Genomic DNA, 24,843 nt, shown 5'->3' on the forward strand with positions numbered 1-24,843 from the left:
TTGGGGAAGGAAATGTAGCAACTCTATAGTACAAGTAGACAAAGTATCTATGTTGAATATAGTATCTGCTTTGTTACAATGCACCTAATTAGTTTCCGTTCAAAATGCCTCTATTTGTTGCAAAGTATCTACCTAGAATATACAATGTTCCCAATGTTTCCTGGCTCCAGAAATATTCCTTGGCATAGAGGTCATCAGTCAGGTTCTTATTTCTGGTCAACATGAAAAAGTAGCTTCCAATTAATAAAACAGGGGAACAGTAAGAAATTTTGCAAAATGTGAGCTGCTAGAAGCTTTTCAAACAAACACCAGGAGACTTGGATTGTGATGCAGCACAGCTTTAATGAGAGTAAAAAGTATCAAGGGAAATATGTATGTAAACCTGTTCAGTGCTTCATAAGAGTGTAAACAACACTGAAATTACTGTTATGAGGTTGATTGTGGTGATTACTCAATTCACATTTTCCACTGAGAAGGTCCTCTGCAATGATTTCTGTATGGTGACACATTCCTCCCAGAGAGATGGAAAAAACAGAAGGAAACAACTATGAAGCTCAAATTCAGATGCAACACCAGTTTAATGATAAAACATCAAGAAATATTCTGCAAATCACAAGGAATATACATTTTTATATAGGGGAAAGAAGCCACTTAACCCATTCCAACAGAAATCAAGACTCTGCTTTTCCTTCTATCCTGAACAAAGAAAAAAAATCAAAAACAAAAAACCAAACCAAACATCCCAAATCTTCAGTGACCATTTAAAAGTAAAGCATCATGCCAAATAAAACTGAAATTCAAATGCAAGGAGCGTAATAAAAGATAGGAATTTAAAGAAGACATATTTTGACGACGTGTCCAGACAGCACTTTGCTTCCCACCCTGTTTTGCAAGAGGCTACAAGGGTGCTCAGCCCATCTGGAAACCCTGGCCAGCAGCTCCGTCCTCAAACCAGCACCAGGCCTTGGGCTTCCTGGTCGATGCAGCTCTGGACGTCCAGCCCGGCTTTAGCAGGGCAGGTACCTTCTGCTGTAGGAACGGCCACCAAGGCCAGAGAGGCTGAAGCCCCCGGAGTTGATGGGCACTCCCTGCTCACTCAGGATGCTGCCAACAGCAGCAGAGGTGGAGGATCCCACAGCGGTGTTCTGGGGGAAGGAGCTGAGGATGGGTCCGGGCAGGGTCACCACCACAGGAGATGGTTCAATGATCACCCGGGAGTCCTGGCACTGCCTGACACAGGGCTCGTTGCAGCTGTTGGCCAGAGGGGTTGGGCCACAGGGACGGCACAGGTCATAGCAGGACATGGCTGCGGGATGGAGGTTCACCTGGGAGAGAGGGCAGGGAAAGCACAGGCAGCATGTGAGGTGCAGCCGGACAGCGTTCTCGGGAAGAGAAAAGGGACAGGTTTGGGAGAAGAGACAGACTGCATAGGGAGGAAGAGACCCTTACCAGCCCCGGTCATAGAGGGGTCCCTGAAAACACAAAGAAGACCTTCTTGTACCACTCTCCATTAGAAAGCAAAGAGAAGAGACAACGAGAGCAAGTTAAAGGAACCCGGCTCTCAGCAAAAGCTACAGCAAGAAACAGACTCAACCAAAGCCAAGGAAAAATAGTAGAACAAAAGAAAGAAGACTAAGTCAGAGGAGGTTGCAACTCACCTGTTCACCAAGGAGAAGGCAAGAGAAGTGAATGAGGCAGCATGCAGTTCGACAGGCTTTTATACAGCTCCACAGTGCCCCAGGCCCAGAGCCACCCTTTGTACATGTCATGTGTTTACCAACAAGCTCATCTTGCATGCAAAACATCACAATTAAAGAAATGGGGATGCTGCTTATGTTCCCTGCAACACTGCTTTTTCATTTCCCTGTTCCTGACGCGTCCATTCAGCCACACAGAATCCTTTCAAGCTGCAGTATTAGAGGCCAGTACGTTTTCAATACAAATTACACAGAAATATTAGAAAAATGATCACCATGCACAGTACCTGAGCAAGGAAAATGCAGACACAGCAGGCAGGTGCAGCCCAGAGGCCAGCTCAGCCACCAACTTTGTGGTGATGGAGCAGGACTGACAACAAGCAGCACACCCAGTCCACACAGCAGGAGCAGATCCAGTGAGGGTAACCTGGCCCAACAGAGCCCACTCATTGCTGACCAGATCCATAACTCCCACACAGACCCCAGAAAAGTCTCAGAAATCACTGGGCAACTTACGGTCCAGTTCAATGGGACTCATGATCAGGCATAAGCAAATCTGCAGAGCGACAGGAGGCTTACACTCCTGCCACCAAATTTAAGAAAGAACTCAGGGCTCAGGACATGAGCTTAAATAGAGCCCTGGGTCAGAGGGGAGAGGGAGGAGTGTGAGCCCCCAGGTGAGGCTCATCAGGGCTACTGAGTGTTTTCTTCCTGAATTCAGGCCACTGATTTGTGGGAAGAGGAAGTCTCCTGTGCACCTGGGACTCAGGACACTGGCTCCAGCTATCACAACAACAGTGGGGCAGGAATTCCTCCTTCAAGCAAGGAAGCTTACATTCATGGTATCAGTGCAAAATCTCTCTTTTCTTCTGATGCTCCTTTCAACCACATCCCTGCCCCAGAAAATCCACAGGTAGTCTTCTGGCACACCTTGAGTGTCTCGCAGTCAGTACCCGTGGTGAAGGTCTGCCCAAAGGCTCCCGTGCTCTGCCACGCCCCGCTCTTTCTGATCCCATGCTGCAGATGCTGCCATCTCTGCCTCGTATGATCTTTTCACGCTCCCTGTCTTCTGCTGTCAACTCAGCACAGCTCAGCACTGTAGATGCAGAGTGCCTTTCCCAAGGGCCTTCCTGCACCGCAGGGCACAAGGGGGTGGTGACAGCGGCTGTCTTTCAAGGAAGACAGGGCTTTAGCAGTGGGGAATGACACCAGAGGGGTTCCCACAGGGTGTGGGAAAACACAGGAGATGCCCCTTGCTCCACCTGAAGTAGGAGTGGGGTGCATGGGGCAAAATATCATCTGTGGAGGGCCAGAGCATGTGGGAGGAAGGGATAAGCAGCTGCTTCTCTCCTACATCACCAGCTATTATACATGACAACATAACACATGGGCAAGGTTACTTTCCTCCATGATATGTGTGGTCTTGAACTTCAGGGTAGAAAGGCAGGAATTCACAATGGCTGCATTCTGAAATGTATCTTTGTTTTGTTCATTCCATGTACAAGGGACATACTAAATGCCGTCAGTTCATTGTCATGGGCCACAGGTCCTACAATCTCCCATGCAGTGACTCTGCAGCTCTGCAACATGGGTGACTAGTTCTGAAAGGCAGCTGAGGGACAAAAAAGAGATGGTCTGGAGAAAGAAGTGAAGGGATACATCATGTCTTTAGGCATCTCTTATACACCACACAACTCTTGGCACCATGGAAAGCATCACAGGGGTTTGCTGAAGGACACAAAACTCTGATGTTAAAGACATAGGAATGTGGATGCCTTTGGATAGCTTTGTCATGTATAAAGGACGGTCTTAAACATGTGATAATTCATTTGGATAACCACCTGCCATTACTCCAAGATACTAATCAACAACAGTCCCTTGGCTACACCATTATTTTGCCCTCCACTGCATCACATTTCACCCTGGAAAGCTTTGCTGGAAATCCCAAGACAGAAGGAACACGAGGAGGCATGAATTACAATGCATCATAATTTTAATAAGTCTAAAGAATAAAACAAAGAAGGGTATGGTGGAAGGGACCCCATGCAGGCTGCTACAAGGGCAGCTGACGGTCAGACACCCCTTCACAGCAATGAGACACACATCTTCCTCCAACACACATAGAGAGAGGGTGGTGAGCAGGAACCCTCTCAACTTGATGCAGAATTTGCCGGTGGTGCCGGACAGCAGGAGACAACAGGGACTCGTGGTGCAGAGAAAAAAGGAGAAGAGAAAGACATCAGTTGGATGAGTTTCCAGACAGCACAGGCTGGCACCGTGATTCCCGCTCTCCTTTACAGGAGGGCACAAGGTTGATCAGCCCATCTGGAAAACCTGGCCAGCAGCTCCGTCCTCAGCCCGGCACATGGATTTTGGCTTCCTGGTCAATGCAGCTCTGGACGTTCAGCCCGGCTTTAGCAGGGCAGGTACCTTCTGCCGTAGGAACGGCCACCAAGGCCAGAGAGGCTGAAGCCCCCGGAGTTGATGGGCACTCCCTGCTCACTCAGGATGCTGCCAACAGCAGCAGAGGTGGAGGATCCCACAGCGGTGTTCTGGGGGAAGGAGCTGAGGATGGGTCCGGGCAGGGTCACCACCACAGGAGAGGGCTGGATCACCACCCGGGAGTCCTGGCACTGCCTGACACAGGGCTCGTTGCAGCTGTTGGCCAGAGGGGTTGGGCCACAGGGCTGGCACAGGTCGTAGCAGGACATGGCTGCGGGATGGAGGTTCACCTGGGAGAGAGGGCAGGGAAAGCACAGGCAGCATGTGAGGTGCAGCCGGACAGCGTTCTCGGGAAGAGAAAAGGGACAGGCTGGGGAGCAGGGACAGGCTGCATAGGGAGAAAGAGAGATGAAAGTGCCCCAGTTCCAAGAGGGCCCTAGAAACATCGTCAAGACCTTCTTGCACCTTTCTCCACTGTGGCAAGGAGAACGGAGATGCTGGGAGCAGAATCAAGGAGCAAGGCTTACAGAAAAGCCATATCAAGAAAAAGACCCAGGTAAGGCCAAAAGACAGAGGAGGACAAGAGAAAGATTGAGGCAAAGGAGGCTGCAACTCACCTGTTCACCAAAGAGGAGAAGGCAAGAGAAGTAGATGAGGAGCCTAAAGTTGGACTGGCTTTTATACAGATCCAGACTGCCCCAGGCCCAGAGCCACCCTTTGTGCATGTCATGTGTTTACCAACAAGCTCATCTTGCATGCAAAGCATCACAATTAAAGAAATGGGGACGCTGCTTATGTTCCCTGCAATGCTGCCTTCTCATTTCCCTGTTCCTGACGTGTCCACTCAGCCACACAGGCTCCTTTCAAGTGACAGTATTAGAGGCCAAAATGTTTCCAGGCAAGTGACTGCTCAACAGAGGGTGATGCTGCAGCCAGTGATGAGGAGTGTTCTGCCTCGCAAGGTGATGCCAGACTCCTGCCCTCCAGGGCCTCATTTCAAAGTGTTTCCTGACGAACGAGGTAGGTCTCCTCCTAAACCTGAGGCTTCGACCTGGACATACCCATGCAAGGGTCAACGCCATCAGTCGCTCTCCCTCATGCGGTGCTCACTCACACTGTAGTAGGTATCCCCTTTCTAGGCTGGGCATCTCTGCTCTTGGGTTTTAGACTCTCTCTTAGATTGATCTTTGCCCTCAACATAAGCTTGCTAGGCTCTTTTTGCCATCTGCTTTCTCTCCTTCATCCCTAGCTGCCTTAAGCAGCAGAGTACTACTGGTTAGGAAGAAAGGCTGTTCCCCTCCCAGCGCTCTCTGCTGAACACCTCTGGTGAAGCTGGAGGCAGCCCAGTGTCCGAGGCAGCCCAGTGTCCAAGGCACATGCTGGCCAATCCATGCACATCCCTCTTCCCGTCCCTGTCTTTGCCACAACTTCTGCCTTGGTCATCCAGAGACCTGGCACGCCCGGCATGGCCAAATACTCGGCACGTTTTCCACAGGACACCCAGCCCTGCTCAGCAGCAGACAGGGTTCACACATCTGTGCAAGGACTGTTGGAAAGCACGGCATGGAGTTGCCTTCTTCTCTACCGGAAGCATTGTCAGACTCACAGAAGCAAAGCATTGCCTCTGCAGGACAAGGGCACAGGATGCAGGGACTAAGAACAGAACAGAGGGTACAGCTCCCTCAGTCTCCACATTTTGAGGTCTTGTTTGAGGGACAAAAGGATCACTGTTTGGGACCTCTCCTGACACGGCCTGCTCAGCAGCTGAGTGGTAGTTCAGGAGGAGTTACTGCACATCTGCTCCAGACTGGCATCCTTTCAGAACACAGTGACACACGCAGAAGTACTCCACAACACTGAAATGCTTCTGACCACAAGACTGCTCCAGTGGGGGGTAAAATGTTTTTCCTACTCCCTTCTAGACCTCATCAGATTTACCCAGATGTGTTGCTGACACAAAAATTCCCTTTCAGGTGACAGAGGACCATCCCTGTGTGTCAGTCCCACTCCCCTATCCATTTTACACACCCACACTCAACCGATCCCTCTTGTGACAAAGCCTAGCCAAGCACTCACATCTCCCTCTGTTCACTTGACCTGGCTGCTACATGTCCCTGCATGTCCTTCAGGTCTCTGTGCAGTTCCAAGGTTTGGAAGAAGAGTTTGGATGAGAGGAGGGAAGGACACATTCTGAGAGGCAGCACACAATCAGAGCCTTGGCCAGGTGGGTGTTAGCCTGCACAGAAACATCCCCCAGCAAGTTAATGGATTGCTTCATCAACTGGAAGCCGGTATCCAAATTCCCTTGTTGCTCAGATGTCCCTGGGGGGAGATCCTAGCCAGTCTTACTATACCCAGGCAAATCCACACACCTCAGCTGAACCCTGTCTGTTTCAATGACTGTATCCCTTTAAGTTATTCAGATTCTACACAACAGACAGGTCCACCATGGCCCCTTCTTCACTCAACCTCTTCCCCTCCATTGCATCACATTTCCCCCTGGACATCTTGGCTGGGTAACCCGCAGGAAAGGAACATGAGGAGTCTCAAATTACAATGCAACATAAATTTTAATGAAATTGAAGCATGAAACAAGGAAGGGCATGCAGGACAGGACCTGATGCGGGCTGCTACAAGGGCAGCTGACAGGCACCATTTCACAGCAATTGGATGCACGTCTTAGTTCCTACACACATTGGGCGAAGCTGATGAGCCACTCAGCTTGTTTCAGAATGATCTCGTGGTACAGGACAGCATGAGAAAACAGAGACTCATGATGTGGAGAAGAAGAAAAAGACATCTGTCGGCCGTATATCCAGACAGCACAGGCTGGCACTGTGCTTCCCCCATCCCTTGCAGAAGGGCAAGACAGTGATCAACCCCTCCAGAAAACCTGGCCAGCAGAAAAGTCCTCATTCCGGCACATGGCTTGGCTTGATGCAGCTCTGGACGTCCAGCCCGGCTTTAGCAGGGCAGGTACCTTCTGCTGTAGGAACGGCCACCAAGGCCAGAGAGGCTGAAGCCCCCGGAGTTGATGGGCACTCCCTGCTCACTCAGGATGCTGCCAACAGCAGCGGAGGTGGAGGATCCCACAGCGGTGTTCTGGGGGAAGGAGCTGAGGATGGGTCCGGGCAGGGTCACCACCACAGGAGAGGGCTGAATCACCACCCGGGAGTCCTGGCACTGCCTGACACAGGGCTCGTTGCAGCTGTTGGCCAGAGGGGTTGGGCCACAGGGCTGGCACAGGTCGTAGCAGGACATGGCTGCGGGATGGAGGTTCACCTGGGAGAGAGGGCAGGGAAAGCACAGGCAGCATGTGAGGTGCAGCCGGACAGCGTTCTCGGGAAGAGAAAAGGGACAGGCTGGGGAGCAGGGACAGGCTGCATAGGGAGAAAGAGAGATGAAAGTGCCCCAGTTCCAAGAGGGCCCTAGAAACATCGTCAAGACCTTCTTGCACCTTTCTCCACTGTGGCAAAGAGAACGGAGATGTTGGGAGCAGAATCAAGGAGCAAGGCTTACAGAAAAGCCATATCAAGAAAAAGACCCAGGTAAGGCCAAAAGACAGAGGAGGACAAGAGAAAGATTGAGGCAAAGGAGGCTGCAACTCACCTGTTCACCAAAGAGGAGAAGGCAAGAGAAGTAGATGAGGAGCCTAAAGTTGGACTGGCTTTTATACAGATCCAGACTGCCCCAGGCCCAGAGCCACCCTTTGTGCATGTCATGTGTTTACCAACAAGCTCATCTTGCATGCAAAGCATCACAATTAAAGAAATGGGGATGCTGCTTATGTTCCCTGCAACACTGCTTTTTCATTTCCCTGTTCCTGACGTGTCCATTCAGCCACACAGAATCCTTTCAAGCTGCAGTATAAGAGGCCAGTACGTTTTCAATACAAATTACACAGAAATATTAGAAAAATGATCACTATGCACTGTATCTGAGCAAGGAAAATGCAGACACAGCAGGCAGGTGCAGCCCAGAGGCCAGCTCAGCCACCAACTTTGTGGTGATGGAGCAGGACTGACAACAAGCAGCACACCCAGTCCACACAGCAGGAGCAGATCCAGTGAGGGTAACCTGGCCCAACAGAGCCCACTCATTGCTGACCAGAGCCATAACTCCCACACAGACCCCAGAAAAGTCTCAGAAATCACTGGGCAACTTACGGTCCAGTTCAATGGGACTCATGATCAAGCATAAGCAAATCTGCAGAGCAACAGGAGACTTACACTCCTGCCACCAAATTTAAGAAAGGACTCAGGGCTCAGGACATGAGCTTAAATAGAGCCCTGGGTCAGAGTGAGGAGTGTGAGCCTCCAGGTGAGGCTCATCAGGGCTACTGAGTGTTTTCTTCCTGAATTCAGGCCACTGATTTGTGGGAAGAGGAAGTCTCCTGTGCACCTGGGACTCAGGACACTGGCTCCATCTATCACAACAACAGTGGGGCAGGAATTCCTCCTTCAAGCAAGGAAGCTTACATTCATGGTATCAGTGCAAAATCTCTCTTTTCTTCTGATGCTCCTTTCAACCACATCCCTGCCCCAGAAAACCCACAGGTAGTCTTCTGGCACACCTTGAGTGTCTCGCAGTCAGTACCCGTGGTGAAGGTCTGCCCAAAGGCTCCCATGCTCTGCCACGCCCCGCTCTTTCTGATCCCATGCTGCAGATGCTGCCATCTCTGCCTCGTATGATCTTTTCACGCTCCCTGTCTTCTGCTGTCAACTCAGCACAGCTCAGCACTGTAGACGCAGAGTGCCTTTCCCAAGGGCCTTCCTGCACCGCAGGGCACAAGGGGGTGGTGACAGCGGCTGTCTTTCAAGGAAGACAGGGCTTTAGCAGTGGGGAATGACACCAGAGGGGTTCCCACAGGGTGTGGGAAAACACAGGAGATGCTCCTTGCTCCACCTGAAGTAGGAGTGGGGTGCATGGGGCAAAATATCATCTGTGGAGGACTAGAGCATGTGGGAGGAAGGGACAGGCAGCTTATCCCCTGCAGCAGAACTCACCACTGTGTTCTCAATGAGCTGACCACACCAAGTACATGACAACTCCACGCATGAGCAAATGTACTTTTTCCCTGATGTCACCGGTCTTGCTGTTCATGGCTGGAAGGCAGGAGGAAACAATGGCTGCATCCTGGAACATTTCTTTCTTTGCTTTCTCTGGTTTTAAAGGCACAGAAAGATACTTCATACGTGCTCTCACTTCAGTGTTGTGGGTCAGAGGTCATGCAAGGTGCCAAATGTGATTCTGCACTGCTGCCAACATTGCTCAGTCATTCAGAAAGGGGCCTGGAGGTACAAAGAGGCAGTCTGGGGACAGAAGTGAAGGAACAAAACACTTGGGCAATCTGCCACATACAACACCCATCTTAGAGCCATGGAAACCATCACTGAGCTGGATGAGGGACACAGGATGTCTGGTATTCAGGCCCAAATGATGTGCGTGGTTTGGATGGCTTCATCTCACAGAAAAGGCAGTCCCTAGCCAGTGATCATTTCCGTGGGACTGCAGTCCTCTGAATTCCCCAAGACAATGACACACATTTAGCTATGCCTTTACCCTGTGTACCAACACTTTTCAACCTGGACATCTTGGATGGACATCCAAGGAAGGAAAGAACACAAGGAGACTCAAATTACAATGCAGCATAAACTTTAATAAGTCTAAAGAATTCAACAGTGCATTGCATGGTGAAAGGGACCTTGTGCAAGCTGCTACAAGGGCAGCTGACAGTCAGACACCCCTTCACAGCAATGGGACATGCTTCTTCCTTCCACACACATGGGGAGAGGATGAAGAGTAGGACTCCTGCTCAGCTTGTTTCAAGACGAAACGGTAGCACAGAACAACAGGAGAGAACAGGGACTCGTGATGCAGAGAAGAAAGCAGCAGCAGAAGAAGACATCAGTTGGCTGTGTTTCCAGACAGCACAGGCTGGCACCTTGAATCCCTCCCTCCCCTGCAGGAGGTCAAGATGGTACTCAGCCCATCTGGAAACCCTGGCCTGCAGCTCCGTCCTCAGTCCGGCACATGGATTTGGGCTTCCTGGTCAATGCAGCTCTGGACGTCCAGCCCGGCTTTAGCAGGGCAGGTACCTTCTGCTGTAGGAACGGCCACCAAGGCCAGAGAGGCTGAAGCCCCCGGAGCTGATGGGCACTCCCTGCTCACTCAGGATGCTGCCAACAGCAGCGGAGGTGGAGGATCCCACAGCGGTGTTCTGGGGGAAGGAGCTGAGGATGGGTCCGGGCAGGGTCACCACCACAGGAGAGGGCTGGATCACCACCCGGGAGTCCTGGCACTGCCTGACACAGGGCTCATTGCAGCTGTTGGCCAGAGGGGTTGGGCCACAGGGCTGGCACAGGTCGTAGCAGGACATGGCTGCGGGATGGAGGTTCACCTGGGAGAGAGGGCAGGGAAAGCACAGGCAGCATGTGAGGTGCAGCCGGACAGCGTTCTCGGGAAGAGAAAAGGGACAGGCTGGGGAGCAGGGACAGGCTGCATAGGGAGAAAGAGAGATGAAAGTGCCCCAGTTCCCAAGGGGGCCCTAGAAACATCGTCAAAACCCTCTTGCACCTTTCTCCACTGTGGCAAGGAGAACAGAGATGCTGGGAGCAGAATCAAGGAACAAGGCTTACAGAAAAGCTACATCAAGAAAAAGACCCAGGTAAGGCCAAAAGACAGAGGAGGACAAGAGAAAGACTGAGGCAAAGGAGGCTGCAACTCACCTGTTCACCAAAGAGGAGAAGGCAAGAGAAGTAGATGAGGAGCCTAAAGTTGGACTGGCTTTTATACAGATCCAGACTGCCCCAGGCCCAGAGCCACCCTTTGTGCATGTCATGTGTTTACCAACAAGCTCATCTTGCATGCAAAGCATCACAATTAAAGAAATGGGGACGCTGCTTATGTTCCCTGCAATGCTGCCTTCTCATTTCCCTGTTCCTGACGTGTCCACTCAGCCACACAGGCTCCTTTCAAGTGACAGTATTAGAGGCCAAAATGTTTCCAGGCAAGTGACTGCTCAACAGAGGGTGATACTGCAGCCAGTGATGAGGAGTGTTCTGCCTCGCAAGGTGATGCCAGTCTCCTGCCCTCCAAGGCCTCATTTCAAAGTGTTTCCTGACGAACGAGGTAGGTCTCCTCCTAAACCTGAGGCTTCGACCTGGACATACCCATACAAGGGTCAACGCCATCAGTCACTCTCCCTCATGCGGTGCTCACTCACACTGTAGTAGGTATCCCCTTTCTAGGCTGGGCACCTCTGCTCTTGGGTTTTAGACTCTCTCTTAGATTGATCTTTGCCCTCAACATAAGCTTGCTAGGCTCTTTTTGCCATCTGCTTTCTCTCCTTCATCCCTAGCTGCCTTAAGCAGCAGAGTACTACTGGTTAGGAACGAAGGCTGTTCCCCTCCCAGCACTCTCTGCTGAACACCTCTGGTGAAGCTGGAGGCAGCCCAGTGCCCGAGGCAGCCCAGTGTCCAAGGCACATGCTGGCCAATCCATGCACATCCCTCTTCCCGTCCCTGTCTTTGCCACAACTTCTGCCTTGGTCATCCAGAGACCTGGCACGCCCGTCATGGCCAGATACTCGGCACGTTTTCCACAGGACACCCAGCCCTGCTCAGCAGCAGACAGGGTCCACACGTCTGTACAAGGACTGTTGGAGGAGCACGGCATGGAGTTGCCTTCTTCTCTACCGGAAGCATTGTCGGACTCACAGAAGCAAAGCATTGCCTCTGCAGGACAAGGGCACGGGATGCAGGGACTAAGAACAGAACAGAGGGTACAGCTCCCTCAGTCTCCACATTTTGAGGTCTTGTTTGAGGGACAAAAGGATCACTGTTTGGGACCTCTCCTGACACGGCCTGCTCAGCAGCTGAGTGGTTGTTCAGGAGGAGTTACTGCACATCTGCTCCAGACTGGCATCCTTTCAGAACACAGTGACACATGCAAAAGGACTCCACAACACTGAGTGCGTCTGTCCACAACACCGCTCTTTTGTGGGCAAATATGACTTTCCTGCTTCCTTCTAGTGTCCACAGAGTTTCCTGGACTTGTCACCACCACTATCCATCCCCTTCAGATGACAGAGGATCTTCCCTGTGTGTCCATCCCTCTCCCCTATCCATTTTAAACATCTATGCTCAGCCCATCCCTATTGTGACAAAACCTAGCCAAGCACCCTCATCTCCTTTTATGCAGGTGAGCTGGCTTCCACAAAGTACTTCAACTCCTCTGGGAATTCCTCCAGTTCCAGGGCTTGGAAGAAGTGCTTGGAGGAGAAAAGGGAAGGACACAATCCAGGCGATAACACACAATCAGAGCCTTGGAAAGGTGGGTCTTGGCTTGCAGAGAAATGTCTTCCAGCAGGTTAATGGCTTGCCTCATCAACTGGAAGCCAGTATCCAGATTCAGTTGTTGCTCACATATCCCTTGGGAGAGCTCCTAGCCACCCTTCCCAGTCTCAGACACTACCACACACCCTTCCACTGCTGCATCTCTCTTCCAATGACTGTGGCCCTTGAGGGTACTCAGCTCCTCTAAGCATGGGGAAGGTCCACCATAGCCTCTTATTCATCCACCCACTTCCTCCCACATTGCTTCACTTTTTACCCGCTCAGCTTGGCTTGGCACCCCAGGAGGGAAGGCACATGAGGAGTCTCAACTCACAATGCAACATAAATTTTAATGAGTCTAAAGAATGAAACAAAGCAGGGCATGATGGAAGGGACCACATGCAGGCTGCTACAAGGGCAGCTAACAGTCAGGCACCCCTTCACAGCCGTGGGCCACATGTCTTCCTCCTACACACATAGGGAGAGGATGATGGCCGGGAGGCATCTCAGCTTGCTGCAGAGTGAAATGGTGGCACAAAACAGCAGGAGAAAACAAGGACTCAATATGCAGGGAAGAAAACAGCTGAAGAAGACAACATAACTTGGCCATGTTTCCAGACAGCAAGGGCTGGCACCTTGATTCCCTTCCCTTTTTGCAGCAGGGTACAAGGATGATCAGTCAATCTGGAACCCCAGATCAGTAGATCCGTCCTCAAACCAGCACCAGGCCTTGGGCTTTCTGGTCAATGCAGCTCTGGATGTCCAGCCCGGCTTTAGCAGGGCAGGTACCTTCTGCTGTAGGAACGGCCACCAAGGCCAGAGAGGCTGAAGCCCCCGGAGTTGATGGGCACTCCCTGCTCACTCAGGATGCTGCCAACAGCAGCGGAGGTGGAGGATCCCACAGCGGTGTTCTGGGGGAAGGAGCTGAGGATGGGTCCGGGCAGGGTCACCACCACAGGAGAGGGCTGGATCACCACCCGGGAGTCCTGGCACTGCCTGACACAGGGCTCGTTGCAGCTGTTGGCCAGAGGGGTTGGGCCACAGGGCTGGCACAGGTCGTAGCAGGACATGGCTGCGAGATGGAGGTTCACCTGGGAGAGAGGGCAGGGAAAGCACAGGCAGCATGTGAGGTGCAGCCGGACAGCGTTCTCGGGAAGAGAAAAGGGACAGGCTGGGGAGCAGGGACAGGCTGCATAGGGAGAAAGAGAGATGAAAGTGCCCCAATTTCCAAGGATTCCCTGCAAAGAAACCCAAGGTCTTCTCCCACCTCCCATAGCAGTGGCAAGGAGCTGAGAGTCACAAAAACTAGCCAGTGTCAAATGAAGCTCTATCAAGTTCAGAAGCCAAACAGGAGAGCAAGAGAAAGGAAGAGAAAGGCAATGGAGGTTGTAACTCACCTGTTCACCAAAGAGGAGAAGACAAGAGAAGTGGACGAGGAGCCTAAAGTTGGACTGGCTTTTATACAGATCCAGACTGCCCCAGGCCCAGAGCCACCCTTTGTGCATGTAACGTGTTTACCAACAAGCTCATCTTGCATGCAAAGCATCACAATTAAAGAAATGGGGATGCTGCTTATGCTCTCTGAAACGCTGTCTTTTCATTTCCCTGTTCCTGACCTGTCCATTCAGCCACACAGAATCCTTTCAAGCTGCAGTATTAGAGGCCAGTACGTTTTCAATACAAATTGCACAGAAATATTAGAAAAATGATCACCATGCACAGTACCTGAGCAAGGAAAATGCAGACACAGCAGGCAGGTGCAGCCCAGAGGCCAGCTCAGCCACCAAGTTTGTGGTGATGGAGCAGGACTGACAACAAGCAGCGCACTCAGTCCACACAGCAGGAGCAGATCCAGTGAGGGTAACCTGGCCCAACAGAGCCCACTCATTGCTGACCAGAGCCATAACTCCCACACAGACCCCAGAAAAGTCTCAGAAATCACTGGGCAACTTACGGTCCAGAACAATGGGACTCCTGACCAGGCATAACCAAATCTGCAGAGCAACAGGAGGCTTACACTCCTGCCACCAAATTTAAGAAAGAACTCAGGGCTCAGGACATGAGCTTAAATAGAGCCCTGGGTCAGAGGGGAGAGGGAGGAGTGTGAGCCCCCAGGTGAGGCTCATCAGGGCTACTGAGTGTTTTCTTCCTGAATTCAGGCCACTGATTTGTGGGAAGAGGAAGTCTCCTGTGCACCTGGGACTCAGGACACTGGCTCCATCTATCACAACAACAGTGGGGCAGGAATTCCTCCTTCAAGCAAGGAAGCTTACATTCATGGTATCAGTGCAAAATCTCTCTTTTCTTCTGACGCTCCTTTCAACCACATCCCTGCCCCAGAAAACCCACAGGTAGTCTTCTGGCACACCTTGAGTGTCTCGCAGTCAGTACCCGTGGTGAAGGTCTGCCCAAAGGCTCCCGTGCTCTGCCACGCCCCGCTCTTTCTGATCCCATGCTGCAGATGCTGCCGTCTCTGCCTCGTATGATCTTTTCACGCTCCCTGTCTTCTGCTGTCAACTCAGCACAGCTCAGCACTGTAGACGCAGAGTGCCTTTCCCAAGGGCCTTCCTGCACCGCAGGGCATAGGGAGGCTGGTGACAGTGGCTGTCTTTCAAGGAAGACAGGGCTTTAGCAGTGGGGAATGACACCAGAGGGGTTCCCACAGGGTGTGGGAAAACACAGGAGATGCTCCTTGCTCCACCTGAAGTAGGAGTGGGGTGCATGGGGCAAAATATCATCTGTGGAGGGCCAGAGCATGTGGGAGGAAGGGACAGGCAGCTTATCCCCTGCAGCAGAACTCGCCACTGTGTTCTCAGTGAGTTGACCACACCAAGTACATGACAACTCCACGCATGAGCAAATGTACTTTTTCCCTGATGTCACTGGTCTTGCTGTTCATGGCTGGAAGGCAGGAGGAAACAATGGCTGCATCCTGGAACATTTCTTTCTTTGCTTTCTCTGGTTTTAAAGGCACAGAAAGATACTTCATACGTGCACTCACTTCAGTGTTGTGGGTCAGAGGTCATGCAAGGTGCCAAATGTGATTCTGCACTGCTGCCAACATTGCTCAGTCATTCAGAAAGGGGCCTGGAGGTACAAAGAGGCAGTCTGGGGACAGAAGTGAAGGAACAAAACACTTGGGCAATCTGCCACATACAACACCCATCTTAGGCCATGGAAACCATAACTGAGCTGGATAAGGGACACAGGATGTCTGGTATTCAGGCCCAAATGATGTGCGTGGTTTGGATGGCTTCATCTCACAGAAAAGGCAGTCCCTAGCCAGTGATCATTTCCGTGGGACTGCAGTCCTCTGAATCCCCCAAGACAATGACACACATTTAGCTATGCCTTTAGCCTGTGTACCAACACTTTTCAACCTGGACATCTTGGATGGACATCCAAGGAAGGAAAGAACACAAGGAGACTCAAATTACAATGCAGCATAAACTTTAATAAGTCTAAAGAATTCAACAGTGCATCGCATCGTGAAAGGGACCTTGTGCAAGCTGCTACAAGGGCAGCTGACAGTCAGACACCCCTTCACAGCAATGGGACATGCTTCTTCCTTCCACACACATGGGGAGAGGATGAAGAGTAGGACTCCTGCTCAGCTTGTTTCAAGATGAAACAGTAGCACAGAACAACAGGAGAGAACAGGGACTTGTGATGCAGAGAAGAAAGCAGCAGCAGAAGAAGACATCAGTTGGCTGTGTTTCCAGACAGCACAGGCTGGCACCTTGAATCCCTCCCTCCCCTGCAGGAGGTCAAGATGGTACTCAGCCCATCTGGAAACCCTGCCCTGCAGCTCCGTCCTCAGTCCGGCACATGGATTTGGGCTTCCTGGTCAATGCAGCTCTGGACGTCCAGCCCGGCTTTAGCAGGGCAGGTACCTTCTGCTGTAGGAACGGCCACCAAGGCCAGAGAGGCTGAAGCCCCCGGAGCTGATGGGCACTCCCTGCTCACTCAGGATGCTGCCAACAGCAGCGGAGGTGGAGGATCCCACAGCGGTGTTCTGGGGGAAGGAGCTGAGGATGGGTCCGGGCAGGGTCACCACCACAGGAGAGGGCTGGATCACCACCCGGGAGTCCTGGCACTGCCTGACACAGGGCTCGTTGCAGCTGTTGGCCAGAGGGGTTGGGCCACAGGGCTGGCACAGGTCGTAGCAGGACATGGCTGCGGGATGGAGGTTCACCTGGGAGAGAGGGCAGGGAAAGCACAGGCAGCATGTGAGGTGCAGCCGGACAGCGTTCTCGGGAAGAGAAAAGGGACAGGCTGGGGAGCAGGGACAGGCTGCATAGGGAGAAAGAGAGATGAAAGTGCCCCAGTTCCAAGAGGGCCCTAGAAACATCGTCAAGACCTTCTTGCACCTTTCTCCACTGTGGCAAGGAGAACGGAGATGCTGGGAGCAGAATCAAGGAGCAAGGCTTACAGAAAAGCCATATCAAGAAAAAGACCCAGGTAAGGCCAAAAGACAGAGGAGGACAAGAGAAAGATTGAGGCAAAGGAGGCTGCAACTCACCTGTTCACCAAAGAGGAGAAGGCAAGAGAAGTAGATGAGGAGCCTAAAGTTGGACTGGCTTTTATACAGATCCAGACTGCCCCAGGCCCAGAGCCACCCTTTGTGCATGTCATGTGTTTACCAACAAGCTCATCTTGCATGCAAAGCATCACAATTAAAGAAATGGGGACGCTGCTTATGTTCCCTGCAATGCTGCCTTCTCATTTCCCTGTTCCTGACGTGTCCACTCAGCCACACAGGCTCCTTTCAAGTGACAGTATTAGAGGCCAAAATGTTTCCAGGCAAGTGACTGCTCAACAGAGGGTGATGCTGCAGCCAGTGATGAGGAGTGTTCTGCCTCGCAAGGTGATGCCAGACTCCTGCCCTCCAGGGCCTCATTTCAAATTTTTTCCTGACGAATGAGGCAGGTCTCCTCCTAAACCTGAGGCTTCGACCTGGACATACCCATGCAAGGGTCAACGCCATCATTTGCTCTCCCTCATGCAGTGCTCACTCACACTGTAGTAGGTATCCCCTTTCTAGGCTGGGCACCTCTGCTCTTGGGTTTTAGACTCTCTCTTAGATTGATCTTTGCCCTCAACATAAGCTTGCTAGGCTCTTTTTGCCATCTGCTTTCTCTCCTTCATCCCTAGCTGCCTTAAGTAGCAGAGTACTACTGGTTAGGAACGAAGGCTGTTCCCCTCCCAGCACTCTCTGCTGAACACCTCTGGTGAAGCTGGAGGCAGCCCAGTGCCCGAGGCAGCCCAGTGTCCAAGGCACATGCTGGCCAATCCATGCACATCCCTCTTCCCGTCCCTGTCTTTGCCACAATTTCTGCCTTGGCCATCAAGAGAGGTGGCACGCCCGGCATGACCAAATACTCGGCACGTTTTCCACAGGACACCCAGCCCTGCTCAGCAGCAGACAGGGTCCACACATCTGTACAAGGACTGTTGGAGGAGCACGGCATGGAGTTGCCTTCTTCTCTACCGGAAGCATTGTCGGACTCACAGAAGCAAAGCATTGCCTCTGCAGGACAAGGGCACGGGATGCAGGGACTAAGAACAGAACAGAGGGTACAGCTCCCTCAGTCTCCACATATTGAGGTCTTGTTTGAGGGACAAAAGGATCACTGTTTGGGACCTCTCCTGACACGGCCTGCTCAGCAGCTGAGTGGTAGTTCAGGAGGAGTTACTGCACATCTGCTCCAGACTGGCACCCCTTCAGGACACAGTGACACACCCAGAAGGATTCCACAACACTGAAATGCTTCTGACCACAAGACTGCTCCAGTGGGGGGTAAAATGTTTTTCCTGCTCCCTTCTAGACCTCATCAGATTTACCCAGATGTGTTGCTGACACAAAAATTCCCTTTCAGGTGACAGAGGACCATCCCTGTGTGTCAGTCCCACTCCCCTATCCATTTTACACACCCACGCTCAACCAATCCCTCTTGTGACAAAACCTAGCCAAGCACTCACATCTCCCTCTATGCACTTGACCTGGCTGCTACATGTCCCTGCATGTCCTTCAGGTCTCTGTGCAGTTCCAAGGTTTGGAGGAAGAGTTTGGATGAGAGGAGGGAAGGACACATTCTGAGAGGCAGCACACAATCAGAGCCTTGGCCAGGTGGGTGTTAGCCTGCACAGAAACATCCCCCAGCAAGTTAATGGATTGCTTCATCAACTGGAAGCCGGTATCCAAATTCCCTTGTTGCTCAGATGTCCCTGGGGGGAGATCCTAGACAGTCTTACTATACCCAGGCAAATCCACACACCTCAGCTGAACCCTGTCTGTTTCAATGACTGTATCCCTTTAAGTTATTCAGATTCTACACAACAGACAGGTCCACCATGGCCCCTTCTTCACTCAACCTCTTCCCCTCCATTACATCACATTTCCCCCTGGACATCTTGGCTGAGTAACCCACAGGAAAGGAACATGAGGAGTCTCAAATTACAATGCAGCATAAATTTTAATGAAATTGAAACATGAAACAAGGAAGGGCATGCAGGACAGGACCTGATGCGGGCTGCTACAAGGGCAGCTGACAGGCACCATTTCACAGCAATTGGATGCACGTCTTAGTCCTACACACGTTGGGCGAAGCTGATGAGCCTCTCAGCTTGTTTCAGAATGATCTCGTGGTACAGGACAGCATGAGAAAACAGAGACTCATGATGTGGAGAACAAGACATAAGAAGAAAAAGACATCTGTCGGCCGTATATCCAGACAGCACAGGCTGGCACTGTGCTTCCCCCCGTCCCTTGCAGAAGGGCAAGACAGTGATCAACCCCTCCAGAAAACCTGGCCAGCAGAAAAGTCCTCATTCCGGCACCTGGCTTGGTTCGATGTAGCTCTGGACGTCCAGCCCGGCTTTAGCAGGGCAGGTACCTTCTGCTGTAGGAACGGCCACCAAGGCCAGAGAGGCTGAAGCCCCCAGAGCTGATGGGCACACCCTGCTCACTCAGGATGCTGCCAACAGCAGCGGAGGTGGAGGATCCCACAGCGGTGTTCTGGGGGAAGGAGCTGAGGATGGGTCCGGGCAGGGTCACCACCACAGGAGACGGTTCAATGATCACCCGGGAGTCCTGGCACTGCCTGACACAGGGCTCGTTGCAGCTGTTGGCCAGAGGGGTTGGGCCACAGGGCTGGCACAGGTCGTAGCAGGACATGGTTGCGGGATGGAGGTTCACCTGGGAGAGAGGGCAAGGAAAGCACAGGCAGCATGTGAGGTGCAGCCGGACAGTGTCCTTAGCAAAAGAAAAGGGACAGGCTGGGGAGCAGGGACAGGCTGCATAGGGAGAAAGAGAGATGAAAGTGCCCCAATTTCCAAGGATTCCCTGCAAAGAAACCCAAGGTCTTCTCCCACCTCCCATAGTAGTAGCATGGAGCTGAGAGTCACAAAAACTAGCCAGTGTCAAATGAAGCTCTATCAAGTTCCAAAGCCATACAGGAGAGCACGAGAAAGGAAGAGAGAGGCAAAGGAGGTTGCAACTCACCTGTTCACCAAAGAGGAGAAGGCAAGAGAAGTAGATGAGGAGCCTAAAGTTGGACTGGCTTTTATACAGATCCAGACTGCCCCAGGCCCAGAGCCACCCTTTGTGCATGTCATGTGTTTACCAACAAGCTCATCTTGCATGCAAAGCATCACAATTAAAGAAATGGGGATGCTGTTCATGTTCCCTGCAACGCTGCCTTCTCATTTCCCTGTTCTTGACGCGTCCATTCAGCCACACTGATCCTTTCAAGCTACAGTATAAGAGGCCAGTACGTTTTCAATACAAATTACACAGAAATATTAGAAAAATGATCACTATGCACAGTACCTGAGCAAGGAAAATGCAGACACAGCAGGCAGGTGCAGCCCAGAGGCCAGCTCAGCCACCAACTTTGTGGTGATGGAGCAGGACTGACAACAAGCAGCACACCCAGTCCACACAGCAGGAGCAGATCCAGTGAGGGTAACCTGGCCCAACAGAGCCCACTCATTGCTGACCAGAGCCATAACTCCCACACAGACCCCAGAAAAGTCTCAGAAATCGGTAGGCAACGTATGGTCCAGAACAATGGGACTCCTGACCAGGCATAAGCAAATCTGCAGAGCGACAGGAGGCTTACACTCCTGCCACCAAATTTAAGAAAGGACTCAGGGCTCAGGACATGAGCTTAAATAGAGCCCTGGGTCAGAGTGAGGAGTGTTAGCCCCCAGGTGAGGCTCATCAGGGCTACTGAGTGTTTTCTTCCTGAATTCAGGCCACTGATTTGTGGGAAGAGGAAGTCTCCTGTGCACCTGGGACTCAGGACACTGGCTCCATCTATCACAACAACAGTGGGGCAGGAATTCCTCCTTCAAGCAAGGAAGCTTACATTCATGGTATCAGTGCAAAATCTCTCTTTTCTTCTGATGCTCCTTTCAACCACATCCCTGCCCCAGAAAACCCACAGGTAGTCTTCTGGCACACCTTGAGTGTCTCGCAGTCAGTACCCGTGGTGAAGGTCTGCCCAAAGGCTCCCGTGCTCTGCCACGCCCCGCTCTTTCTGATCCCATGCTGCAGATGCTGCCGTCTCTGCCTCGTATGATCTTTTCACGCTCCCTGTCTTCTGCTGTCAACTCAGCACAGCTCAGCACTGTAGACGCAGAGTGCCTTTCCCAATGGCCTTCCTGCACCGCAGGGCACAAGGGGGTGGTGACAGCGGCTGTCTTTCAAGGAAGACAGGGCTTTAGCAGTGGGGAATGACACCAGAGGGGTTCCCACAGGGTGTGGGAAAACACAGGAGATGCTCCTTGCTCCACCTGAAGTAGGAGTGGGGTGCATGGGGCAAAATATCATCTGTGGAGGACTAGAGCGTGTGGGAGGAAGGGATAGGCAGCTTATCCCCTGCAGCAGAACTCGCCACTGTGTTCTCAGTGAGTTGACCACACCAAGTACATGACAACTCCATGTATGAGCAAATGTACTTTTTCCCTGATGTCACCGGTCTTGCTGTTCATGGCTGGAAGGCAGGAAGAAACAATGGCTGCATCCTGGAACATTTCTTTCTTTGCTTTCTCTGGTTTTAAAAGCACAGAAAGATACTTCATACGTGCACTCACTTCAGTGTTGTGGGTCAGAGGTCATGCAAGGTGCCAAATGTGATTCTGCACTGCTGCCAACATTGCTCAGTCATTCAGAAAGGGGCCTGGAGGTACAAAGAGGCAGTCTGGGGACAGAAGTGAAGGAACAAAACACTTGGGCAATCTGCCACATACAACACCCATCTTAGAGCCATGGAAACCATCACTGAGCTGGATGAGGGACACAGGATGTCTGGTATTCAGGCCCAAATGATATGCTTGGTTTGGATGGCTTCATCTCACAGAAAAGGCAGTCCCTAGCCAGTGATCATTTCCGTGGGACTGCAGTCCTCTGAATCCCCCAAGACAATGACACACATTTAGCTATGCCTTTAGCCTGTGTACCAACACTTTTCAACCTGGACATCTTGGATGGACATCCAAGGAAGGAAAGAACACAAGGAGACTCAAATTACAATGCAGCATAAACTTTAATAAGTCTAAAGAATTCAACAGTGCATCGCATCGTGAAAGGGACCTTGTGCAAGCTGCTACAAGGGCAGCTGACAGTCAGACACCCCTTCACAGCAATGGGACATGCTTCTTCCTTCCACACACATGGGGAGAGGATGAAGAGTAGGACTCCTGCTCAGCTTGTTTCAAGACGAAACGGTAGCACAGAACAACAGGAGAGAACAGGGACTCGTGATGCAGAGAAGAAAGCAGCAGCAGAAGAAGACATCAGTTGGCTGTGTTTCCAGACAGCACAGGCTGGCACCTTGATTCCCTCCCTCCCCTGCAGGAGGTCAAGATGGTACTCAGCCCATCTGGAAACCCTGGCCTGCAGCTCCGTCCTCAGTCCGGCACATGGATTTGGGCTTCCTGGTCAATGCACTCACTGGCCGTCCAGCCCGGCTTTAGCAGGGCAGGTACCTTCTGCTGTAGGAACGGCCACCAAGGCCAGAGAGGCTGAAGCCCCCGGAGTTGATGGGCACTCCCTGCTCACTCAGGATGCTGCCAACAGCAGCGGAGGTGGAGGATCCCACAGCGGTGTTCTGGGGGAAGGAGCTGAGGATGGGTCCGGGCAGGGTCACCACCACAGGAGAGGGCTGGATCACCACCCGGGAGTCCTGGCACTGCCTGACACAGGGCTCGTTGCAGCTGTTGGCCAGAGGGGTTGGGCCACAGGGCTGGCACAGGTCGTAGCAGGACATGGCTGCGGGATGGAGGTTCACCTGGGAGAGAGGGCAGGGAAAGCACAGGCAGCATGTGAGGTGCAGCCGGACAGCGTTCTCGGGAAGAGAAAAGGGACAGGCTGGGGAGCAGGGACAGGCTGCATAGGGAGAAAGAGAGATGAAAGTGCCCCAGTTCCCAAGGGGGCCCTAGAAACATCGTCAAAACCCTCTTGCACCTTTCTCCACTGTGGCAAGGAGAACAGAGATGCTGGGAGCAGAATCAAGGAACAAGGCTTACAGAAAAGCTACATCAAGAAAAAGACCCAGGTAAGGCCAAAAGACAGAGGAGGACAAGAGAAAGACTGAGGCAAAGGAGGCTGCAACTCACCTGTTCACCAAAGAGGAGAAGGCAAGAGAAGTAGATGAGGAGCCTAAAGTTGGACTGGCTTTTATACAGATCCAGACTGCCCCAGGCCCAGAGCCACCCTTTGTGCATGTCATGTGTTTACCAACAAGCTCATCTTGCATGCAAAGCATCACAATTAAAGAAATGGGGACGCTGCTTATGTTCCCTGCAATGCTGCCTTCTCATTTCCCTGTTCCTGACGTGTCCACTCAGCCACACAGGCTCCTTTCAAGTGACAGTATTAGAGGCCAAAATGTTTCCAGGCAAGTGACTGCTCAACAGAGGGTGATGCTGCAGCCAGTGATGAGGAGTGTTCTGCCTCGCAAGGTGATGCCAGTCTCCTGCCCTCCAGGGCCTCATTTCAAATTGTTTCCTGACGAATGAGGCAGGTCTCCTCCTAAACCTAAGGCTTCGACCTGGACATACCCATACAAGGGTCAACGCCATCAGTCGCTCTCCCTCATGCGGTGCTCACTCACACTGTAGTAGGTATCCCCTTTCTAGGCTGGGCACCTCTGCTCTTGGGTTTTAGACTCTCTCTTAGATTGATCTTTGTCCTCAACATAAGCTTGCTAGGCTCTTTTTGCTATCTGCTTTCTCTCCTTCATCCCTAGCTGCCTTAAGCAGCAGAGTACTACTGGTTAGGAACGAAGGCTGTTCCCCTCCCAACGCTCTCTGCTGAACACCTCTGGTGAAGCTGGAGGCAGCCCAGTGCCCGAGGCAGCCCAGTGTCCAAGGCACATGCTGGCCAATCCATACACGTCCCTCTTCCCGTCTCTGTCTTTGCCACAACTTCTGCCTTGGCCATCGAGAGAGCTGGCACGCCCGGCATGGACAGATACTCGGCACGTTTTCCACAGGACACCCAGCCCTGCTCAGCAGCAGACAGGGTCCACACATCTGTACAAGGACTGTTGGAGGAGCACGGCATGGAGTTGCCTTCTTCTCTACCGGAAGCATTGTCGGACTCACAGAAGCAAAGCATTGCCTCTGCAGGACAAGGGCACGGGATGCAGGGACTAAGAACAGAACAGAGGGTACAGCTCCCTCAGTCTCCACATTTTGAGGTCTTGTTTGAGGGACAAAAGGATCACTGTTTGGGACCTCTCCTGACACGGCCTGCTCAGCAGCTGAGTGGTAGTTCAGGAGGAGTTACTGCACATCTGCTCCAGACTGGCACCCCTTCAGGACACAGTGACACATGCAGAAGGATTCCACAACACTGAAATGCTTCTGACCACAAGACTGCTCCAGTGGGGGGTAAAATATTTTTCCTGCTCCCTTCTAGACCTCATCAGATTTACCCAGATGTGTTGCTGACACAAAAATTCCCTTTCAGGTGACAGAGGACCATCCCTGTGTGTCAGTCCCACTCCCCTATCCATTTTACACACCCACGCTCAACCGATCCCTCTTGTGACAAAGCCTAGCCAAGCACTCACATCTCCCTCTGTTCACTTGACCTGGCTGCTACATGTCCCTGCATGTCCTTCAGGTCTCTGTGCAGTTCCAAGGTTTGGAAGAAGAGTTTGGATGAGAGGAGGGAAGGACACATTCTGAGTGACAGCACGCAATCAGAGCCTTGGCCAGGTGGGTGTTAGCCTGCACAGAAACATCTCCCAGCAAGTTAATGGATTGCTTCTTCAACTGGAAGCCGGTATCCAAATTCCCTTGTTGCTCAGATGTCCCTGGCGGGAGATCCTAGCCAGTCTTACTATACCCAGGCA

General features: G+C 52.0%; 8 protein-coding genes across 8 annotated transcripts; all 8 read right to left on the bottom strand.

Annotated features, from left to right (window-relative positions):
* Positions 1-559: 559 nt before the first annotated feature.
* LOC106146042 (feather keratin B-4) lies at positions 560-1,805 on the bottom strand. The gene is made up of 2 exons (XM_065042741.1): positions 1,659-1,805; positions 560-1,325 (listed from the first exon to the last, which is right to left on the bottom strand). The coding sequence occupies exons 1-2, from the start codon at positions 1,803-1,805 to the stop codon at positions 1,008-1,010; spliced, it is 465 nt and encodes a 154-aa protein (XP_064898813.1). The 3' UTR covers positions 560-1,007.
* A 1,867-nt stretch (positions 1,806-3,672) lies between these two features.
* On the bottom strand, positions 3,673-4,911 carry LOC135576542 (feather keratin B-4-like). Its single transcript, XM_065042743.1, has 2 exons — positions 4,757-4,911; positions 3,673-4,429 (listed from the first exon to the last, which is right to left on the bottom strand). The coding sequence occupies exons 1-2, from the start codon at positions 4,862-4,864 to the stop codon at positions 4,112-4,114; spliced, it is 426 nt and encodes a 141-aa protein (XP_064898815.1). The 5' UTR covers positions 4,865-4,911; the 3' UTR covers positions 3,673-4,111.
* Positions 4,912-6,690: 1,779 nt separating this feature from the next.
* On the bottom strand, positions 6,691-7,967 carry LOC106146041 (feather keratin B-4). The gene is made up of 2 exons (XM_065042746.1): positions 7,749-7,967; positions 6,691-7,421 (listed from the first exon to the last, which is right to left on the bottom strand). Exons 1-2 carry the CDS (start codon positions 7,854-7,856, stop codon positions 7,104-7,106), a joined length of 426 nt encoding a protein of 141 aa, XP_064898818.1. The 5' UTR covers positions 7,857-7,967; the 3' UTR covers positions 6,691-7,103.
* A 1,810-nt stretch (positions 7,968-9,777) lies between these two features.
* Positions 9,778-10,998, bottom strand: LOC135576545 (feather keratin B-4-like). The gene is made up of 2 exons (XM_065042748.1): positions 10,868-10,998; positions 9,778-10,539 (listed from the first exon to the last, which is right to left on the bottom strand). Exons 1-2 carry the CDS (start codon positions 10,973-10,975, stop codon positions 10,222-10,224), a joined length of 426 nt encoding a protein of 141 aa, XP_064898820.1. The 5' UTR covers positions 10,976-10,998; the 3' UTR covers positions 9,778-10,221.
* A 1,807-nt stretch (positions 10,999-12,805) lies between these two features.
* On the bottom strand, positions 12,806-14,097 carry LOC135576543 (feather keratin B-4-like). Its single transcript, XM_065042745.1, has 2 exons — positions 13,873-14,097; positions 12,806-13,566 (listed from the first exon to the last, which is right to left on the bottom strand). The coding sequence occupies exons 1-2, from the start codon at positions 13,978-13,980 to the stop codon at positions 13,249-13,251; spliced, it is 426 nt and encodes a 141-aa protein (XP_064898817.1). The 5' UTR covers positions 13,981-14,097; the 3' UTR covers positions 12,806-13,248.
* Positions 14,098-15,908: 1,811 nt separating this feature from the next.
* Positions 15,909-17,153, bottom strand: LOC135575274 (feather keratin B-4-like). Its single transcript, XM_065042744.1, has 2 exons — positions 16,998-17,153; positions 15,909-16,670 (listed from the first exon to the last, which is right to left on the bottom strand). The coding sequence occupies exons 1-2, from the start codon at positions 17,103-17,105 to the stop codon at positions 16,353-16,355; spliced, it is 426 nt and encodes a 141-aa protein (XP_064898816.1). The 5' UTR covers positions 17,106-17,153; the 3' UTR covers positions 15,909-16,352.
* Positions 17,154-18,932: 1,779 nt separating this feature from the next.
* On the bottom strand, positions 18,933-20,124 carry LOC135575278 (feather keratin B-4-like). Its single transcript, XM_065042747.1, has 2 exons — positions 19,980-20,124; positions 18,933-19,673 (listed from the first exon to the last, which is right to left on the bottom strand). The coding sequence occupies exons 1-2, from the start codon at positions 20,085-20,087 to the stop codon at positions 19,356-19,358; spliced, it is 426 nt and encodes a 141-aa protein (XP_064898819.1). The 5' UTR covers positions 20,088-20,124; the 3' UTR covers positions 18,933-19,355.
* Positions 20,125-22,007: 1,883 nt separating this feature from the next.
* LOC106146040 (feather keratin B-4) lies at positions 22,008-23,253 on the bottom strand. The gene is made up of 2 exons (XM_013371431.3): positions 23,099-23,253; positions 22,008-22,770 (listed from the first exon to the last, which is right to left on the bottom strand). The coding sequence occupies exons 1-2, from the start codon at positions 23,204-23,206 to the stop codon at positions 22,453-22,455; spliced, it is 426 nt and encodes a 141-aa protein (XP_013226885.2). The 5' UTR covers positions 23,207-23,253; the 3' UTR covers positions 22,008-22,452.
* Positions 23,254-24,843: the final 1,590 nt, after the last annotated feature.

This window comes from Columba livia, chromosome 28 (assembly GCF_036013475.1).
Source record: "Columba livia isolate bColLiv1 breed racing homer chromosome 28, bColLiv1.pat.W.v2, whole genome shotgun sequence".
Classification (NCBI taxonomy): domain Eukaryota; kingdom Metazoa; phylum Chordata; class Aves; order Columbiformes; family Columbidae; genus Columba; species Columba livia.

Excerpts from the sequence above, each read along its gene's own strand:
- LOC106146042 (XM_065042741.1), bottom strand. The coding sequence starts at position 1,805 with ATGTTTTGCATGCAAGATGAGCTTGTTGGTAAACACATGACATGTACA. Across the intron at positions 1,326-1,658 it reads GCCTTCTCCTTGGTGAACAG|GTGAACCTCCATCCCGCAGC; the intron begins GTGAGTTGCAAC and ends CCTCTCTCCCAG.
- LOC135576542 (XM_065042743.1), bottom strand. The coding sequence starts at position 4,864 with ATGCACAAAGGGTGGCTCTGGGCCTGGGGCAGTCTGGATCTGTATAAA. Across the intron at positions 4,430-4,756 it reads TTCTCCTCTTTGGTGAACAG|GTGAACCTCCATCCCGCAGC; the intron begins GTGAGTTGCAGC and ends CCTCTCTCCCAG.
- LOC106146041 (XM_065042746.1), bottom strand. The coding sequence starts at position 7,856 with ATGCACAAAGGGTGGCTCTGGGCCTGGGGCAGTCTGGATCTGTATAAA. Across the intron at positions 7,422-7,748 it reads TTCTCCTCTTTGGTGAACAG|GTGAACCTCCATCCCGCAGC; the intron begins GTGAGTTGCAGC and ends CCTCTCTCCCAG.
- LOC135576545 (XM_065042748.1), bottom strand. The coding sequence starts at position 10,975 with ATGCACAAAGGGTGGCTCTGGGCCTGGGGCAGTCTGGATCTGTATAAA. Across the intron at positions 10,540-10,867 it reads TTCTCCTCTTTGGTGAACAG|GTGAACCTCCATCCCGCAGC; the intron begins GTGAGTTGCAGC and ends CCTCTCTCCCAG.
- LOC135576543 (XM_065042745.1), bottom strand. The coding sequence starts at position 13,980 with ATGCACAAAGGGTGGCTCTGGGCCTGGGGCAGTCTGGATCTGTATAAA. Across the intron at positions 13,567-13,872 it reads TTCTCCTCTTTGGTGAACAG|GTGAACCTCCATCTCGCAGC; the intron begins GTGAGTTACAAC and ends CCTCTCTCCCAG.
- LOC135575274 (XM_065042744.1), bottom strand. The coding sequence starts at position 17,105 with ATGCACAAAGGGTGGCTCTGGGCCTGGGGCAGTCTGGATCTGTATAAA. Across the intron at positions 16,671-16,997 it reads TTCTCCTCTTTGGTGAACAG|GTGAACCTCCATCCCGCAGC; the intron begins GTGAGTTGCAGC and ends CCTCTCTCCCAG.
- LOC135575278 (XM_065042747.1), bottom strand. The coding sequence starts at position 20,087 with ATGCACAAAGGGTGGCTCTGGGCCTGGGGCAGTCTGGATCTGTATAAA. Across the intron at positions 19,674-19,979 it reads TTCTCCTCTTTGGTGAACAG|GTGAACCTCCATCCCGCAAC; the intron begins GTGAGTTGCAAC and ends CCTCTCTCCCAG.
- LOC106146040 (XM_013371431.3), bottom strand. The coding sequence starts at position 23,206 with ATGCACAAAGGGTGGCTCTGGGCCTGGGGCAGTCTGGATCTGTATAAA. Across the intron at positions 22,771-23,098 it reads TTCTCCTCTTTGGTGAACAG|GTGAACCTCCATCCCGCAGC; the intron begins GTGAGTTGCAGC and ends CCTCTCTCCCAG.